Consider the following 20,407-nt stretch of genomic DNA (forward strand, 5'->3'; position numbering starts at 1 on the left):
GTGTGTGTAAGTGCATGTGAGTGTGTATGAGTGTGTGTAAGTGCATGTGAGTGTGTATGAGTGTGTGTACGTGCATGTGTGTATGAGTGTGTGTGTAAGTGCATGTGAGTGTGTATGTCTGAGAGTACATGTATGTGTATGTCTGAGTATGTGAGTGTGTCTGTGTGTTTGTGTGTACATATATATGTGTGTGTGTGTGTGTGTGTATGTGTGTGTGTGTACCTGTTATATCAGTGTCTGAGTTCATGCTTTTCCGTATACACATCGCCCACAACAGACAGGAACATGCTGGTTTTACCAAACCAGAATGGGACCGTCCTACAGCACATCTAAGAGTGTGGCTGCAGATGTCTAAATGGATCCACCTCTCAACTGAGTACCAAGGAGAGCCCAAGTTCCCAGGAGACTGTCAGGAGCTTCATCCTCCAGTGTCAACTACCAGGACAGAGATCAAAGTGTGCTATCTCTCTGTGAATTACCTTAGACAAGCTAAACCTGGGCTATCTCAGAAAAATCTGATTGTTTTATTTATAAAGATCCACCCCACCCCATATCACAATCTTTTTTATATTCTATAACCTGCCCTAAAAGAACAGTAGTTAGGAAATCCGAAAGCTGACAGGCATGAATTAAAATCTCATGTAAGTTCAAGTGTAGCTAAATAAAAACAGAGCAGGATATCACACACTTTTGAAGAAAAGAGATTAAAAGCAAAGTTAGGCCCTGGGCTTCTGCTTTCCAGGTGACCGGCTGCTCTTAAAACTGGTCTTCTAATGGGCTGGGATCAGGAGCTGCCGGGTGGACTCCAGCAGGCACTCCCCACGGCACGGCCCACGGTCTGTGTGTAAACTGTCCTGCTGAGGTCTGACTTCCTGGCCGTATTATCAGTGCAAAATTGCCTTGCGCTACAAAGCTACCAGTTATATGTGAGGTGTCACCAAGCCAGCCCAGTGCTGCTGTGCAGAACCAAAGGAAAGGGATTTAGAGCAAGGAAGGACCTCCCACCTCTTGTACACAGCTGTGTACAACATAATGTGACTGTGACTCACATCTTCTGCCACTGAAACCTTTGAAACACAAGAAAACAAAGTCTCTTACCTTCAGCACCACCCTCAGAAAAGGTGTTGGCCAGGGAGTCTGGGTAAGCTTCCGCAGGGCCAATTAACTCGGAGCCGTCATTAACTATCCCACCCTGAGAATGGGAGAGCAACCATGTTTTAGTAAGAGCACAAAAAGATCAGCAATAAACATCCCTCTCCTCGACCAAGCATCACAAGGCTTGGGGTAGTCACTCCACAGAGTCAACCCTGTACAGCACATCAGCCAATGACATCTGTCATGACTCAGTAGTAGAGACGTGCCACACATGCTAGGTGTGTGGCACAAGGAGTGCAGAGTAAGTTACATGATCTCTCTGCAAACCCAAGTTGCTGACCTGAAACTCATTATGTAGCCCAGGTTGGACTAGAACTCAGAGGTGTCTGTTGCCTCTGCCCCACTATGTAGCCCAGGTCGGACTAGAACTCAGAGGTGGTGCCTCTGACCCTTGAATGCTGTAATCAAAGGTGTGTACTGCCATGCCGAGACACAAGGTGAAGAGTGTTTAAGATCTGCCACAGGCTTTAAGAAAATGCACGACTAGAAAAAAACAGCAGTTAGTCAACTTTCGGCATCCTTAGGGCCTGATCACTTTAACTAGTAGGGACTCATCAGCAAGCCGCTGAATTTTATGCAATCACAAGCAATATCATCGTATCAACATCACATCGTGTGATCTGAGGAGACACTGACATGAGAAAGCCACCCAAGCACACCATAAGAAATTTAAGATATGTTCAGTAAAGAAACATTTAATTCTGTTTTATGTATAGATCTGTGTGCCTGGATGTATGTGTGTGCACCACAGGTGTGGAGTGACTGCAGAGCTGGAAGAGGGCGTAGAACTGGAGCTACCGGGCACCTCCTAGTGTGAGTGCCAAGGACAAAACCCTGGTCCTCTTCAAGAACTCTTAACTGCTGAGAACAAGTATTTATATACATAGTGCCAAGTGAGGATACCCATACCTACAAACCTAGCACTTAAGTGGCTACAGCTGGTGAGAGCTGAAATGAGTCTGGGCTACAGTGTGAAACTGTTACAAAGTCACATAAGTAAATTAAATGTTCATGTGACCACCTCTTTAATCATGTGTCCACGCTTACCAAGCCAGGCCTCAAAGCTACTGCTTCCTTGTCCACACTCAGCGAGATGGCAGTCAGCAGAGTGAGTCATTCAGGCTGCTGTGCTGGGACCGTATGGACCCAACACTCCAATCAGAGACAAGCAGGCTTATACACCTCAAGCAATTACATCATTGAGACACTAACTCCTTTGCTCACTAACGTCTGTTTTTCTTTCTTCTATCAACAGTTTTTACGACAATGCTACAATCAAGATATCAAATCTCAAGAGAAAAGCAGACCACTTCCTCTCCACCTGACCAGACCCACCAGTGTGAGCTCCTCATAGATTGTCCACCTGACAGAAGAGTCGGCACTCCTCTGAGGTGCACAGGGAACAGTCTCTAGGATACAGCATGTACTAGGGGATAAGTCCATTTAAAGGGACTAAAATCATACACTATGTGTTCTGATCACAAGAAAAAAGATCATTAGGTGGGCATGCCTTTGCTGTACACAGGAGGCCCTGGAAGAGCCAGGCACCTAAGGCTCAGAGGGAGACCCTGCCTCAGAAGGAGAAAACGGAGAGCATGAAAACAAAGACGAAGAGAACTATGACACAGATGCAGAGGGAGACAAGGAAGATGAAGATGAAGGTGAAGATGACAAAGATGAAAAAGAAAAGCACAAAATTAGAGAAAAGCAACAGAAGAGACTAAAAAATCCAGAGATATTAGAAGTTACCACAGTTCTAAATAGCCAGGGGGTCAACAGAGAAATTACAAATAAATCAGAAAATATATTGAACTGAGTAAAAATGGAAATAAAAACATAACACTATATGGAAGAAGCTCAGGGCAACTGCATTGGAAATGTTATTGGAAATGCTATTGCAGTAAATGCCTGTGTTCGACAAGAATAGTGTCAATCAGTGCGTCTTCACATGGGGCGGAGCCCAGGACAGCACCCTGCCACCTGCCACCAAGTCTGAGTCTGCTCGAAAAAGATCCGACATCAGCTTGATTTCTCTTAAGCTGTCCAGTCTTCACACACGGTAAGTGTGAGTGCACATCTATTTCCACGTCTAGACAAAGTCGGCAGCAGCTCCCGTCAGGAACCCCATATCAAAGGCGAAGAATGAGTAGGCACCTCCATCCAGCTGTTTCAAGCCCATCCTCTAACTTTCACAAACACGTGACCCATTTCTGAGCCCCGTGGCATACACTAGTTTGCACCGCTGTCTTTCACACTTCAACAGGGTGAAACTTCCCAGACTGAACTCCCAGAGAGAGGAAGAGAACACTGGGTAGACAGCCTTGCCCTCACTTGGCCATTTCCCCAAAGCCCTACATTGGGTTACACAGGCAGCAGAGCTGTGTTCTGAGCGTGGTACGCAGAATAATGACACGGGAAGCAAGGAGACCATCAGGGACAACACTGTCACCACGGAACTCAGTGCGAGTCTTATTTCTACTTGTGGCTCTGCAATGTCCTTCAAAAGACCACCCTTCTTCAGTCTACTGAGTAAAGTCAAAAAATTAATCTTTGCCTAGAACCACTAGCATTAGAGGAACTCAATATCTCAGCACCCGTGTGTCTTTGAAATTAAAGTGATACAAGTGTGTGTTTTCTGCTAAAGAAATGAGCAAACAAGCACGACACAGTCATTCAGCTCTTTAGGAAAGCTAATTAAATGCGCTGGGGAATCCTCTTAAGGACAGTGATACCCACCAACAATGACAGTGACATGCAAACAAGTAAGGAATTCATGTTAACAACGATGGAGAGATGCCTGTTCACCAGCACCTGAGAGGCAAAGGCAGCGGGATCAAAAGGGGGGCCTGCTGCTGACATCTGAGGCTCCTCTCAGATCCAAACCAATGAAAGGGTCAGAGCCACAGTGCCACATGTCAAGAAACATAAACCACATACAGTTGATGACCTAGAAATACAATCTGCACAGACCCTTTGCTAAGCTGCAATGATCACCTCCGCTCGACCCTGACACAGCAAGAGCGTGGGTGGCAGTGCTCGGAAAGCCTGCCGTTCAAGGATCCTGTAGAGGGAATCCTGGAGCCCATGAAACCTCATCTTCCCAGTGTACTCCAACACAGCCCTCTAAGCCTTCTGCATCAAGGTTCTAAAGTCTGTAAATCAGAATCCTGCCATTTCTACACCAGAGACAGCAGCTCTGGGTGAGACAATGGGTGCTGAGCAGTAACTTCTACTGCCTAGTAAGTACCAAAACTCAGAAGTGACAGAGCTGTCTGGCTTTTACACACCAACGGGAACAGCATGAAACAAAGCACTCTTTCAGAAAGACGACCGACCTTGAAGAAGTCCTGGAGCTGCTTGCTGTTGTACAGGGCGGGGATGTTGGCCGAGAACTGCAGCAGGTCCTCCGCACACTGCCGTCGCTCCTCTATTACAGTCTTGTCAAATCGTCCTACAAGTCAACCAGAGTCAATACTTGGGGACAGAATAACACAGCTTGGTTTTGTGACAGTGTAGGCCCTGGGAGCGAAGCCACCGCAGGCCACGCTGTCCATCTGCGATGCTTATCATGTAAACGTCACATCACATCAAAGGCTCACAATGCTTCTGATGAAATGGGGCAGCAATGTCACCTGATAAATAGACTGTATCCAAACCCAGTCATGTCCATGTAAGAGACTCACTAGTAAGATAGCGATTCAAAACTGAAGTTAAAAAGAGAATTTTTAAAGAATTCAAATGACTTCTCTAGCAATATAATGCTATAATTACTCAGGTAATTTTCTCTTTTCTACTCTGTTTTACTTAAAAAGGGGGATGAAGAGGGAATTATGAGAACATCTGTATTAGCAGTGGGGTCAAGAACCTGAGCTTGAAGCAGAAAGCTTTTATGCTGAATTCCGTATGTGCTGCTGGTAGTGGCCCGTGGCAGCCTGCTGGTGAGAAGGCCCAGCACAGGCACGCTCGCTCCACAATGGATGGAAAGGTGGCTCCACACACGCTCTAATGAGATGTACAGGTCGAGTGCTGTTAGGAGATTTTCCAACATGAAATTGTATATAGCTCTCCCATGTGATCACTGGCTAGCGTCTACCATGTGCCCTGCTTGAACATTTTAAAACTTCCGAATCAAAAGACTAGTGTCCTCACAGCCTGAAAGCATTCACAGTGTAAACAAAGCACTAAGACAAAAGGCATAGGTATCACAGATACTAAAATCCCCTCCCTCCTGTCCCCTGCCTATGGTAAAGTATCTACATGACTTTGAAAAGTTGTGCTGCAGGGAGGAGATGGAGCTAGACCTGGGTTCAAATCCACCCCCTGCACTCCCTGCTCCAGTGACACACTGAAGCACACTAGCACGGGCCTGCCAATGGCTCCCGTGGGCAGCCACAGCAAGCCTGTAATAACACTACACAGGTCAGCGTGGGATCTGAATCCTCAGAAAGTCCCCACAATGACTAGCACACAGCACACTAGCAAACCTGAGTGGGCTATTGCCAACTAACAAAGACAGAAACCTCCATTAAAACGGTCTTACAGTGGAACATCCTTATAGAAGAACTTAACTGAGACAGACAGACAGACAGACAGAAGCCACCACTCACACACTATAGTCAACCATGCTATAAGACTCCACACATTCTTTCATGCCCTCAGGTTACTAGACATTATGCAAATAAAATATTTTTCTAGGCCCTGATCAGCCTAGAACTCACTAGGTAGACCAGGCTAGCTTTGCACTAAAAAAGCTCTGCCTGCCTCTGCCTCCAGAGTACTGAGACTAAAGGCCACAGCTGCCAGCCTCTCCTTTTCTTCCTTATGACTTCCCCCTGTATCTGTCATACATGCATCTTTCCCTGCTGGCCTAGACATAGGTCCGACAAGAAACTATCAACGCAAGGCACTCTGCTGCTTCTCTGAAATCCTACCGAAAGGCAGCTGCAAACACTCTCTCCCTGCTTCCTTCCCAGGCCCCCCTCCTGCCAGGAGAGGCGATGGTGATGTGGAAGGCAGAGAGGGGACAAAACAGGAGCTGTAACTTCTGGGCACTGTGACACTTCCATCCCAGGCTGCACCCAGACTTCCAAACACACAAAACAAAGCGTCTTCTCCTACTGTGTGAAACTGTGGCAGAAGTATGTGCTGAGGACAACTGTGCTGCTAGCAAAGAAAACCAACTTCCTGCAGACACTACACGCCCCTCTCCTCCTGCTTCCCACCCATCACCTCACCTGGAAGTCAAATGCTCTGACCCCATGACCACATTAGAGCTGCGCACACAGCACGAGCACCAAACTCCAGCTCTGGGTAAGGGCACAGGGTACCCTGGGAGCCCACTGCTCAGACAATCTAGAAGAACCAGCAAGCTCCAGGCTCTGTGTGAGACCCTATCTCAAAAACTAAGGTGGAGAGTGACTGAAGAAGACAACAGACACGCACTGTGTGCATACACATACACACACTCATACACATGTGTGCATACACATGCACACATACACATGAACATGTACACAAAAATAGTTAATACTGAATATTACTTTAAGCATCTATGGTTTTGGAATAGAAGCGAAAACAATGCTTTTTTATGTTTTAACCCATACCACCACTACACATCCTCTTCAAATACATGACACACAGGCTGAGAAGTCGATAGAGGACGTCTTAGTGAACTAATGGGCCCTGTAAAAATCTCATTTCTATCTGAACCTAGTATATAAAGACGGGGGGCTGGAGGGACAGCTCAGTGGTTTAGAGCACTTGTTGTACAGGACCCAGGTGTTTCCCAGCACAGATGTGGCAGCTTACAACCATTAACCACATCTGTAACTACAATTCCAGGCCGTACAGTCCCTTCCTCTGCCCTCACTACCACCAGCCGCACAGGTGGAGCAGATTCACATGTGATAAAAACACTCATATACACAAAATATTTTTAAAAGACAGGGTTGAGGAGTGAAGGGTGTCTTTAATGCCAATGACACAGCTAACATTTCTCCGTCAGGCAAGATCAGACTGTAAATAACAGGACCTATCTGTTCAAAGTTTGCCTTTTGTGTACTTCTACTGACCTAGATGCATTTCTAATCCATTAAATCTGGATTAGAAAAGATAAATGTTTTCAGAGTATCACAAAAAATAACAACAGATTTGATAAAAGATTTGATTATATTGACCCAAACTGTAAGATGAAAAAACACACTTGTTTCAGAGATGTCTTGGAATTTTTTTTAAAAAATTGGGTTGGAAGTTGAGCAGACTTCTCATTAATAATGTGCTTGTTATACAGCATAAAGACCTAAGTTTAAATGCCCAGCAGCCATATAAAGAGCAAGGCTAGGCAGCACCCTCTGTAGTCCTAGAGCTGAGGACGCAGAGCCAGAAGGATCCTTGGAGGCTCACTGGCTAGTTAGTCTAAGCAATCAGTGAGCTCCAGGAAAGTAAAGTGTGTGTGTGTGTGTGTGTGTGTGTGACAGAGACAAGAGACAGAGAACAAGAACTCCTGATGTCCACCTCTAGCCTCAACACACACAGGTACAGGCACATACACCCATACATTCATGAAAATACCACATATATAACAAATATATATAACACATACATACATATATGCATACATATACATACATATATATGTACAGCATAAACACAACGATACAGAAGAATGTTATTACAATAACTACTGACTCTAGCAGAGACAGCAAAATGTCTCCCTTTTTTGAGACAGAATTTCGTATAGCAGTTCTGGCTGACCTGAAACTTGCTATGTAGCCCAGGCTGGCCTAGAACTCACAGAGATCCACATGCCCTTGCCTTCCAAGTGCTAGGATTATAGGTATGTGCCACCACAGGCAGCTTTTTAATACATTTATATAGCAGCACTCAAGCGTAGAAATGCAGCAGTGTGAGGAAGCCCAGACACTCCCCTCACAGGCACCCTGGGCCTCTGTGCACAGGACCCATGGGAGCTTGCCCAAGGCCAGAACAGAAAGGTTGCCAGTAGAGTCTGAAATGCAAGCAAGTTTTTCCTAGGAAGATTCATCACTTCACAATACTACAGATCACAACAGGCTCTGTACACTCCAACTAAGTTCCGCTCCCAGCTGGGCGGAATCTAACATTTTAAGCAAGCTGGGTGGTTCAGGAAATGGAGCTACCACCTGTCACTTACAAGTACTCTTCAGGATTTCATCTTGCCCAATTTTTGAAATGGGGTCTACTTCTAACCTAGGCTGGACTAGAACTCATGGCAATCCTCCTGCTTCACCCTCCCAAGTGCTGATTAGAAGTGTGGGCCACCATGCCCATCTCATTTTTTTAAAACTATAACTTAGAACAAGTCAAAGCACCATTCATAATTTTATATTTTATTTATCTATTTACTCATTTATTTATTTTATGTGCATGGACACCAGATGGAGGGCATCAGATCCCAAAGGACTACAGTTACAGATGGTTATAAGCTACCTTGTAGGTATGGGGAATTGAATGCAGGATCTCAGGAAGAACAGCCAGTGCTCCTAACCACTGAGGCATCTCTCTAGACTATATAATTTTTGAAAATCCAATATCAAACCAGACAGCTCACTCCTTACTTAGCTCAGTAAGCACTCAGAGGCTAGACAGGAAGATTGCCACAAGTATGAAGTCCATCTGGGCTATATCCTGAGTTCCATGCTAGACTAAGCTAGAGAAACAGAGTATGCAGGGGATGGGAGGATGGAGAGAGAGACAGAGAAAGATAGAAAGAGACAGAGAGGCAGAGGCAGAGACAGATATAGAGTGACAGAGAGATAGAATTAATTAATTAATCACAAAATATAAATATTCACACCAAGTCCCACAACCTAAAACTGCCCCTCATCCAGAGTGAGCCAGCGGACACTTGTAAGGTTGGTGATTCTTCTGGTAGCCAAACTCCATCCACAGGTCAGACAGAGAACAAGGATGGCAGGGGTCTCAGGTAGGAACCATCACCAGCCAACTGGGACCAGGAGCACCAGGACAAACAGTTGGTCCCAGAGTCCTAGCAACATGGCCGAGCATGCACTGTGCCTGGGCTGTGCCTAACAACTGGGCCAAGCATGCACCAAGCAGAGCACGCACACCGTGCCTGGGACTGTACCCACTGACTCTGAGCTTTTATCAGGAGCTTTGAGAAAAGCCCAAGAAAGGTAAGCTTACCATGAATATTGTGCTGTGAGGGGTGGGGAATGAGGGACAGTTAAAATCTTCCTAACTCTGAATGTGTTGTTCTTAACATACCTTACTATGAGACAGGAGGCATGTGGCCAAGCTCAGGCTGTGACCTGCAAGGAGGCGGTGGCACTCGGTCACCAGAATCCTTTTTCCTCTCTACCTTTTGGCTTTGCAGTGCTGGAGTCAGAAGCCAGGCACTCACTAGGCAAGTGCTGCCTCAAGCTACATGCCAGCCTGAGCTTTGTCACTTCTGTGGTTTGAACAATGTCCATGGTTTTAGGCTTTGTCCCAGAACTCAGAAGTTGGAGGCAGGAAGAATGTGAGTTCAAGGCTAGCCTGGGACAAATACTAAGTTCCATGATAACCTAACCCACAGTATAAGCCCTTGTCTCAATAATTAATTAATTTCTAAAATCATATGACAGAGAAAAGGGTGTAGCTCAGTGGCAAAGCTACTGATTTATGGGTCAGAAAGCACACATGAAGGACAAATCTGCACAGGGATGACCCATTCACAACACTGTACCAATGTTTCATGGGTGTGATATGGGTCTGTGGCCATCAGGGAAATACAGGAAGCTACATTAAAATGTGACAATATTTGCAACTTATTCCAAAATAATGAGGTAGGGAGAGTACCTGGGCACAGAGAAAACAGCCAGGGCTAAGAATAAGCAACCCTGGGAAATGGTACACAGGTGACTGCTGCCCCATCCTTTCATGTTCTCTTCTCTAAAGCTGAAAAGTTTGTAAATATAAAAAAAATGGAAAAAGATAAAATGAGTGCTACATTGATGTCATTGAACATAATATTCATTAAAAATATGAATTAAAATACTTACAAAAGGTTACAATTAATTAAGAAGTACTATATTGGTGCTCTGTAGAACCAGGAAGAGAAAGCAGCCCAGCCAGCAGAAAACAGTCTGAAAGTCTAAGGGCTGCTTGTAAGCCAAGACTTGAGTGCAGAATGCAATGCCAGAGGAGACACAGAGGGTGAGACTGAACTGAGCCACAGGCAACGCTAATGTCTCAATAAGCTGAACACATGACAGAAAAGAGTAAGAAAGTTACACTCGGCAGAACTCTGTAAGAGCACACAGGAGAGCCAGACATGGCTGCACATGCCTCTCACCTAGCCCTGGGAAGGAGGAGGCAGAAGATCAGGCATTCAAGGACATCCCCAGCTACAAAGCCACTTCAAGGCCATCCTGAACTATATGGGATCCTAAGACTGCATGGGCAGCAGATGCTGGGCAGCAGACGCGGCCTAGTGCTATCTGACTGCTAAAGTTATTTCCTTCACTATGGCCCTAGCACAACACATCGCCAACACTGCAGATTGTAGTAATAATATTCCTTACTGCTCAGGTTTACGTATGCGAGGTAGCTAAAAGATGGATGGCTAACCAACAATTCTCTCCATACAACACAGCTATGGCCTGCAGGGTTCACTATAGTTATCAAGTGTTACTAACGAGCTGTATCATTGACTAAAAGGATAAACTATTCACTTATTAAGATTAATAAGGAAGCGTGGAGACAAAGATAATCCATTAAGAACAAGCACTAAGCTGAGAGCATCTGTTAGAAGTCACTCCCATACACTGGTAACCCCATGACTTAAAGAGCCAAACTGTATCTGCAGCATCAGAGCTAACACTGTACGTTGTTACAGGGCTGGAGAGCTGGCTCAGTGGTTAAGAGCACGCAGAGGATGGGGGTTTGATCCCAATGCCCACACGGGGAGACTTGGAACTGCCTGTAACTCCAGCTCCAGGGGACCTTGGGCACTGCGCTCGTGTTCACACTCCCACACACAAACACATGTACATACACATAACTCAATAGATCCAAAAAATGTTTTAAAATTCACAGCATAGAAAGTACAAGGTAAGGATAAAAATATCCCTTGTGCCTCTCAGAAGCTGTGCATGCTGTCACGGTGATTGAGCACTCTTCACACAGCTCTCCACAGATGAGCTCTCGCTAAACACACCACTGTTCAATATTTGCTTTAACTCAAAATGTCGCTCCTGCGAGCCATGGTACACACCTTGGCTCCTAGCACTCGGGAGGCAGAAGCTACATTGATCTCAGTGAGTCAAAGGCCAGCCAGATCAACATAACAAGCCAGCAGATGATACCTTGCCTCAATAAATTAATTCACTTTAGATGAGGGAAACTAAATACATATACATGTCTATGTACATGCATGTTGCATGAACACACATACATCTCAGGCACCCTTTTAATCCCAGCACATTTTCAACAGCTTCAGACTGGGGCACATCCATGACATGTATGGAGGTTTGAATGAGAACAGCCTCATAGGCTCACATATTTGAAACTTGGTCGCCAGGGGTGGCATTATTTGAAAAGACTGGTGTGGCCTTCTTGGAAGAAGTGCCCCTGGGAGTGGGCTTTGAAGTTTCAGAAGCTGATGCCAAGCCTGGGGTCTCTCTCTCTCTGCTGCTTGTGGGGTAGAACTCTCAGCTACTCCTCCAATACGTCTGCCTAAGATCCACCATGCTTCCTGCCAAAATCATAAACCTCTCAAACTGTAAGCCAGCCCCAATTAGTTTTTCTCGAAAGAGCTGCTGTGGTCAGTGGTGTCCCTTCACAGCAGAACACTGACTAAGACAACATGCACCATACTCATTGTCAAGTGTCCTGTGGGCCAACCAGCATGCTTCATCATGTCTGTGCTATGGCATTTGCCACTTCTTCCTTGTGCTGACCTGTGCACTAACGGTCTATACGGTGGCAGCAAGACTGCAGCCATCTTAGCAGGATGCCAGGCCAAAGTGCCGCACAGTGCCGCACACACCGATGACTGTTTACGCCTTCCTGCCACTTACTCACAGTTTTCAAAGCTCTCATAACAGTTGACTAAAATGAAAAAAATCCTCTTATGAAACAGCGACAGTTATTAAACTTATTGAATCCTGGCCATTGGAGAACTCTCCATTTTAAAATTCTGTGAAACAGAACAAATTGTGATTATTGATACCTGAGTGTGAGACAGATATTTTCTCAAAAAAAGAAAAGTGAGCCCAACGCATGCAGGAAAGCCATTAATCTAACTGCTGCTGGTGAGAAGACCTAGCCCTGTAAACAACTGGAGCTGGCCAGCTGCCTGGGACTTCAAATCTTCCCTTAGAGATCTCTGACCATATAAACGTTTGCTGGCATCATCTAACCAAGCCAGGAACCATTTGCAAGATCGGCAAAACATGAGGCATCAAAATATTCTCTTTTCTTAAGATTTATTTTTACTTATGAGCGTTTGCCTGCATGCAAGTCCTTGCACCTCATGAGTGGCTGAGAACCTTGGCAAGTATGTTTCAAATGGGAAAGCATAATGCTACAAAGTCAAGCAGAGCTAAGAGATGCATTCGCAAGACATCCAAGAGTTTAACTGAGCATTCTGATGGAGCATCCCTCCCTTCACAGAGCTTCTAAGAGTGTGTTCAGTTAAACACCCCTCCCTTCTGACAGCATCAACTATGACCCAGGTTTCCTCCAGAACTTTGACCCACAGACAGCACATCACAGTACAGACCTCAAATCCGGCTCAAGTTCAGCTGCCTTCTTTTTTCTTTTGTTCCCTGTCTTTCTTTTTTTGTTTTTGGCTGTCACTGTGGTAAATGACAGCTATAATCCACATGACAGCAGTCTTCTCTGGTCCTCAATCGTCTTTACAGAGATAAAGAGAATTTCTAGGACCCAATGCCTGCCCACTAGTATACACTTCCTATGCAAACAGGAGAACATGCTAATACAAAAATTCACTGAAGAGATTGCAGTTTACCTTCTTCCCTGGCTATCTATTTCTCCATACTAGGCAGACCTAGAACTGACTCTCAATGGTGTTATCATTTATTAAGAAGCAAAGAAGGAGGGTTCTTATTTTAGAATGTAAAACCTATGGAGTGGTTTTAGAGATGACACCTAAGATTCTCAGGCTGCGGACTACACTTTTGTTTTCTTCTCTAGTTTCTGAAACAAGGCTTGACATGTAGCTCAGGGTGGCTTTACACCCGTGATCCTCCTGCCTCAGCATCCTGGGTGCTGGGATTATCAGTGTGCACTGCCATATCCAGTCTAGTGACTTCATAAAGTTATCTGTACCTTCAATTACACAGAGTGGCCCAGTGGTGTACGGCCTGTGCTCCCCTGACAGATCCTGCTGCACCTCTGCACTGTCTGCCCCTCAGGCCTTCCACAGCAGCACACTGAGCTTCTTCAGACAGACCTTGTTTGGGCCCTCATTCCCAACACCTGTTTTTTTATTTTTAATGTTTCTTGAATTAAGAATGCCACACAAGTTTCAGAGAAGTTACCATTGGAATGCAATTTATCAGGCATGGAGCCATGCTTGTTGGGCACAGTGGTGGAGCAGGGGTGGCTACAAAGGTCAGAGCAGCAGTGGCCAAGAGTCACCCACTGTGAACAGAGAGGTCTGAAGGGAACAGGTGAGGGCCTAACTAAATGTGGAGCCAGTGGTGGATGCAAACAACTAAAGAGGAAAGACACTCAGCACAAAGTCTAAGCCCTAGCACTCAGGAGGAAGGAACTGAAGCCTGTCCAAACCAACGGTTCAGATGCTACTGATCTAACGCCCAGGTCTCTGAACTTTCATTTTGGTCCCCAGCAATGCTTCCTCTCCAGGCATGGCCCTGGACTGTTACTTTTCTCACTGTGATAAAACACTAAAGAAAGCAACTCAAAGGCAGACTTATTCAGCTCATGCTTTGAGGAGACACAGTCCAAAATGGCAGAGATGGCATGGTAGGAAAGGTTACTCACTGGGAAAGATTCAGAAGCAGACAGAGGGCAGGAGGCAGGGCAGGGGTTCTAAAACTCAAGGCCTGCCCTACTAAGGCCCATTTCTCCAGCCAGGCTCTGCCTCCAAAGCCTCCAGAACACACCAGCTGAAGAATGAGTGTTTAAACCCTTGAGTCCCTGGGCCAGCATTCACATTTAAACCACAATGGCACCCAAGGCAATTCTGACTGATTTCAGGATGTTGCTCAAACTCTCAGGCTGCTAAGTATTTCTTAATTGATATGGCAACTCTTTAAATGCCCTCTCTCAGAAAAATGCATGGATGCTGTTAGACCATCCCTTCCAGGGTCCTATGCATCTGTCTCCCAACCTTAAGTTGTAAAACGTGTATAATGCCATGAGGAAACAGGTGTGAAGACAGTGAGTACTGCAGTCCACAGCTGCCTAAAGCTGCTATCTACAGCTGCCTAAAGAAATCCCTATTCTGTGGAGAGTCCACTCAGTAGGGGCCAATAAACACAGCCATTCAGAGTTTTCCCAAGGCCAAGAAGAGGGTTGGAAAGGTTCAACCATGTCACATGCGTCAGTCCCTTCTCTGAAAGCAGAGTCCACATGTGTACCTTTGGTTAACTGCAACCCCACTTCCCAGCAACAAAATCTATTAGTAGTTACCACTTTGTGACAAACTGCAGTTACAGGCAGCTACTATCTCAGCACGCAGGCCTTGTCATAGGCCACCAGGTTCTTATAAGAAAGCTGGTATCTCTCAGAGCAAGGGAAGGGATTGTGGGTAGGGAAGACGAAGGGAGGAGAAAGGAGAGAGGCTGAGGAAACAGGAGAGGAGCAGAAAGTACAGAAAGATGGAGGAAGACAGAAGGAGGAAAGCAGGGAGAGGTGGAAAGAAGGAGAAAAGGGTAAGAAGAGAGAGAGAGGGAGGGAAGAGGGAGGGAGGGAGGGAAGAAGGGAGGGAGGAAAGGACAGAGGGAAGGAAAAAAGAGGGAAGGAAAGAGGGAGGGACAGAGGGAGGGAGAGAAGGAGGGAGAGAGGGAGAGAAGAAGGAGAGAAAGAAGGAAGAAGGAGGGAGGGAGGGCATCAAGGGAGATGCCGTAGGCTTCTACTGCCAAATCTCACAAACAAGGACTCATCGCTTTTTCTACAGGTCACAACAACCAGCCCTGATAGTGTCAGACAGGATGATCCAAACACCTTGTTGATTTGGAGGTAAAATGTCCCCACAGGCTCATATATTTGAATACTGGTCTCTAGCTAGCAGTACTTTCATGGATGGTTGTGGAACATTTAAGAAGCAGGTCCTAGCGAGCAGACACAGGCCACTAGGGACAAGCCTTGAAGGTCACACTTGACTGATGTTCCTTACAGTGCCTCCTCTATGCTCCCTCATCAAGACATGAGAGGCCCGCTGCAAGCTCCCGCTCACACAGTCCCACTGCAGACCACATGGTGTACTGTATCCTGCTCACAGTCCCACTGCAGACAACATGGTGGACTGTATCCTGTACTACACAAGCTCCCGCTCACAGTCCCACTGCAGACAACATGGTGGACTGTACCCTGTACTACACAAGCTCCCGCTCCCTCAGTCCCACTGCAGACCACATGGTGGACTGTATCCTGCTCACACAGTCCCACTGCAGACCACATGGTGGACTGTATCCTGTACTACACAAGCTCCCGCTCACAGTCCCACTGCAGAGAATGTAGAGGACTGCATCCTTGAATTGTGAGCTAAAATGAGCCATAAGCTGTTTCTATCATGTATTTTATCACAGCAAAGAGGAAATTAATTCAGAAAACTGGAACTGGGAACAGGGCTGTGTGGTGCATGGCTCACAGGCCTTGCAAACTGGGGAATATGGAGTTGTGAACCAAGGAAGCCCTATTACGCTGTAAGCAAAACTCAGCGGCCATTACAGCAGTACTCAGAAGACCAGAATACTTGGAAAAATGCAGGCCCGGAAGGGCCAGTTCAGGAGGTTCAGAGAGAACAAAAACTGTGGAGATTCAGCTGGAAGCCATTTGTGTTCCATTCTGGCAAAAACTCAGGCCTCATTCTGACTATTCCTGAAAACTAAATGAAGCAAAACGTAAAAATACCAGAGCAATTTACTTGGTAGAGTTCTCAAGGCAGCCCAGCAAGCAGCGTGACACAGTCTCGTCACACCGTAGCTAGCCAGGTTGACAGCAGGAGGGGAGAGAGGGTGGGGGTAGAGGGTGGGGGGTCTCAGGGGAGAAAGATGAGAAAGACATGAAAAACGGTGGGTGCACTTAGAGCATCGTACGGCAAACAGGGCTGCCGTGGGTGAAGCACCTGTCCCTACAGACACCAGGACAATCACAGAGGCATTACACCAGGCGCTGGGACACAGGAAAGGTGCTCGGAGCGCAAGGGCCAACCAACCAAGTCACATGCATGAGGAATACATCTCTCTTAGGTTCTTAGTCTGTCTGGACAGAACTGCAGCTACCCCACGGCTGAGAAGAGGACATGTATTTTGTATGAACTAGACTGAGGGCACTGTGAGCATGTCAAGTGCTTGCTAAACTGGAGAGACAGATTATCCCAGCAGGGGAAAGGGCTCCTCCACACAGACCATCACTAGCTCATCACACTCGTCACCGCTGTCGAGCTGAGCCGAGGCTCAGTGGCGAGAACCTGCCTGGCAAGTGTGTAGTTCTAGCTCAATCCCCAGCCTAACATGAGGGTGAGGGTGGGACTGAACCGGGTATTAAACTACAGTTTCAGAATGGCACTTACCAAACACTGTCCCTTTAGCAAACGGAGGAAATAGCTCAGAGTGTCGAAACGCATTCCTGTGAATTTGCCATAATTCTCTGTGCAGCTTCTTAAAGTCACTGTATCTCCTCCACACGATTATCTGAAATGAAAACAAAGCTAAATACATATCTTAAAGCATAACCATTCTGTCTCTGTGCTACAAATACTGTTTTCTTTATTCCAAATTACCATGCAAAGCAAACATGTATGTACTCCAGCCTGTGGAGCCAACAGTCTGATGTGACCACTCCCTGTAGGAGCTAAAGCAGCACAGCTTCCTAAGGCTGCAGACTTGAGGCTCCTAAGTCCTGCTCTCTGAAAGCCTTTTTATTTACTGTGGAAAAGTATTCAACCTGGTACAAAACCGGTCTGTGCTACATTAAATATATTCTCTCCTGAAACCACTTACTATTGGCCATAACTAACGCTGTCTCAAACATCACACTTAAAGGCACAAAACAACTTGGGCAGTTTATCTTTCAGTCCTTCAGATTTACTCATGTATGTCACACGCAGGTTTAGGAGCCGGCATGAATTTATGTACCACGTACATGCATGAGACCTCAGAGGCAGAAACAGGCACTGGCTCCCCTGGAACAGGGCTTACAGGTACTTGTGAGGCATGCAAACGCTGGGACCAAACCCAGGTCCTCACCAAGAGCAGAAAATGATGGAGCTACCCACTCATCTCCCAGGCCCCAACTTGGGCAAACTTTAAACAAAAAGGACAGAACATTTGCCCCCTCCCAAAAGCAGGCTAACAGTGAAGGATTGTGTGGAAAGAAAAACAGGAGTTTATATATTCTACAATTTTTTTATAAATCTTAATTTAAACTAACCATAAGATTTCAGAGTACAAAGTAAACATTGGCCAGAATATAATTAAGACCTGCATATCTCAAAAATGAAATAACAGTCCTGTAGATTAGACAACAGGGAGAAGCACTTTCTGTCACTAGCTTAAGTTATTTGACTTTACTTAGATTAAATCAGAAAAGCATACTCTATAAACAGGAAATATCTGATGCATGGTTTTGATGTCACTGTCAACTCTGAGTTCCATAAAGTAAAGAAAACCTTAACTGTAAGTTCCTTTCCTCCCAAACGCCCGGTTACCTCCCTTCTAATACAGGCTACGTGTTTCCACGTACATGCAGGTGATGTTGATAATGATCAAATACTAGGCCAGGAAGGTCACTAAGGAAGGTCACTAGACATGATTTTCAAGTCTTGCCAAACTCTGTCCTATTATCTGAAGTTATCCTTGAAGGCTTTGCTTTTTGGAGTTCCTAAGTACAATAGCTGAAGCTGTCTATAGACTATAACACAAGGTAGACAAGTTGCTTCTGCCCAGTGTGTCACTTTTATTCATTTACTCAACAAAACTGGTCACCCTAAACCAGAGTCCCAGCTGTGCTGCACACTGCATTATCCCAAAGTAGGAGCCTGGAAGCACAGGCCCCTCCTTCAGGGTTCACCATCAAGGTGAGGAGAACAAGCCAGCTGGAATGCACATCACAAAGGAGCTGACAAGTGCTGAGGAAGTGCAGCACAGTGGTACAGAGGGCCATCTGCCCGGCCTGGGCACTTCACACAGCGACAATGCCTGGTGTCAGGGGGAGCCGTCATCAGAGCAAAGAACACGGAGAGGTCGGAGGCTGTGGACGACGCTTCTAAAGAGAAAAGATGCCAGAGACAGAAATCTCGGTTTCTGTGACTGACCAGTGGTAGTGCTGGCTTCTGAAGTGGGGAGCAAGGAAGAATTGGTACTTGAGGCCCATCAGAAGCCAGCTGTGCACATCTGGCGCGTGTGCTTGTGAGCTGTCCAATAGGACACGCAGGTCTGGAGTGCAGACAACAGGGGCTGCCGCTATCACAGCTATTGATTCTCTGCAGCTTCCAATATTGATACAGAGACATAATTTTATCATAAGAAAAAGTGTTACTTTTACATTTCAAAATATATAAAATTGAGCTGGACATGATGGCTGGTACCTAAAATCTGAGCACTCAAGAAGGCTAGGCAGTAAGATCGTGAGTTCAAGGTGCACCTGGGCTACCCAGTGAGTTTTAGGCCAGTCTGAACCAGAGAGCAAGATCCTGTCTCAAAACATCAAAATCAGATCCATCAATACTTGAGTAACTCAAGGTATCTTTTACATGCTGCTGAGAGCATCGGAAGGACTGGGTGACGAGCTCCTGAATGCAGAGTCTTCTGCAGGGTCCATGTAGATTTAAAAAATTAATAAAAGCTACATTTTCACTGTAGTCTTCTCTTTAGCATTTCAACATATGATAAATATTACCTTTTTAGATGCTTGAACTTAATGACACCAAAAAAACTGTGTTTCCTACATCTTATAACATCACCTAACTTTTAATGTTTTTGTTCTCACTCTCGTTCAATACCAAACACTTGCTTACAACAAACATGACTATAAGACTATTTGCTGACACATTTTCTTTCCCTTTTTTGCATATTTGTTATGTATTTGTGTGTGATGTATGTGTGTATGCATAATTCATAAGTGTACTCACACATGTGGAAACCAGAGGTGGGCATTAAGTGTCATCCTCACTCTCCACTTTATTTTTTAAGACAGAGTCTCTCATATTCTGGAGCTTACTGCTACAGTTAGACTGGCAGGCCAGCCAGCCCCAAGAACCTGCCTGTCTCTGCCGAGATCCAGGCTTTGAGTTGGCCCACCCCAACATCTACCCCATCTATGAACTGCTGCAACACATGGAGAATCCAGTCCTGCAGAAGCAAAGCTGCAGGATCACCATGACATAGGGCAACCACAGGATGTCCCAGAGGAGTCCTGTGAGGATGCAGCAGTGAGCAGAAACCAGAGGCTGGGTCCAGAACATGACTCACTGCACAGAGGCCTCGGTCCAGACCATGACTCACTGCACAGAGGCCTGGGTCTACACCATGACTCACTGCACAGAGGCCTGGGTCTACACCATGACTCACTGCACAGAGGCCTCGGTCTACACCATGACTCACTGCACAGAGGCCTCGGTCTACACCATGACTCACTGCAATGAACATTTACGAGTAAAGCTTTTTGAGCACAAGTGTGCACTAAGTGGAACCCTGTGACACACCACACCTTCCACTGAGAGACTTTTATTTTATTTTATTTTATTTTATTTTATTTTATTTTATTTTATTTTACTTTTGGTTTTCTGCTTGTTTTATTTTAGTGGCAGGAAGTTGCAAGAGTAGACGGCAGAATGGAGGGACAAGAAGGTAACGGAATTGGGGTGCATAATATGAAATTCACAAAGAATCAATAAAAAGCAAAAAAAAAAAAAAAAAAACACAAGAAACAAAACAAAAAACCAAGCATGAATCACTATACCAGGAAAACATGAGATCTTAAGATCACTCAGTCCCTCCTGCCTGCAGATGCACACTCAGTCCCTCCTGCCTGCACACTCACACTCAGTCCCTCCTGC

At 45.7% G+C, this 20,407-nt stretch overlaps 1 protein-coding gene across 2 annotated transcripts in view; it reads right to left on the reverse strand.

Annotated features, from left to right (window-relative positions):
• Rps6kc1 (ribosomal protein S6 kinase C1) overlaps positions 1-20,407 on the reverse strand; it is a 138,111-nt gene that overhangs the window by 109,537 nt on the left and 8,167 nt on the right. For both annotated transcript variants that reach the window (XM_028761156.1, XM_028761159.1), the window contains exons 3-5: positions 16,922-17,042; positions 4,491-4,606; positions 1,099-1,192 (exon numbers count right to left, since the gene is read on the reverse strand). In XM_028761156.1, the coding sequence (XP_028616989.1) occupies positions 1,099-1,192; positions 4,491-4,606; positions 16,922-17,042 (331 nt within the window). The remainder of the gene's footprint in view (positions 1-1,098; positions 1,193-4,490; positions 4,607-16,921; positions 17,043-20,407) is intronic.

Source organism: Grammomys surdaster, unplaced genomic scaffold (assembly GCF_004785775.1).
Source record: "Grammomys surdaster isolate TR1022 unplaced genomic scaffold, NIH_TR_1.0 130, whole genome shotgun sequence".
NCBI lineage: Eukaryota > Metazoa > Chordata > Mammalia > Rodentia > Muridae > Grammomys > Grammomys surdaster.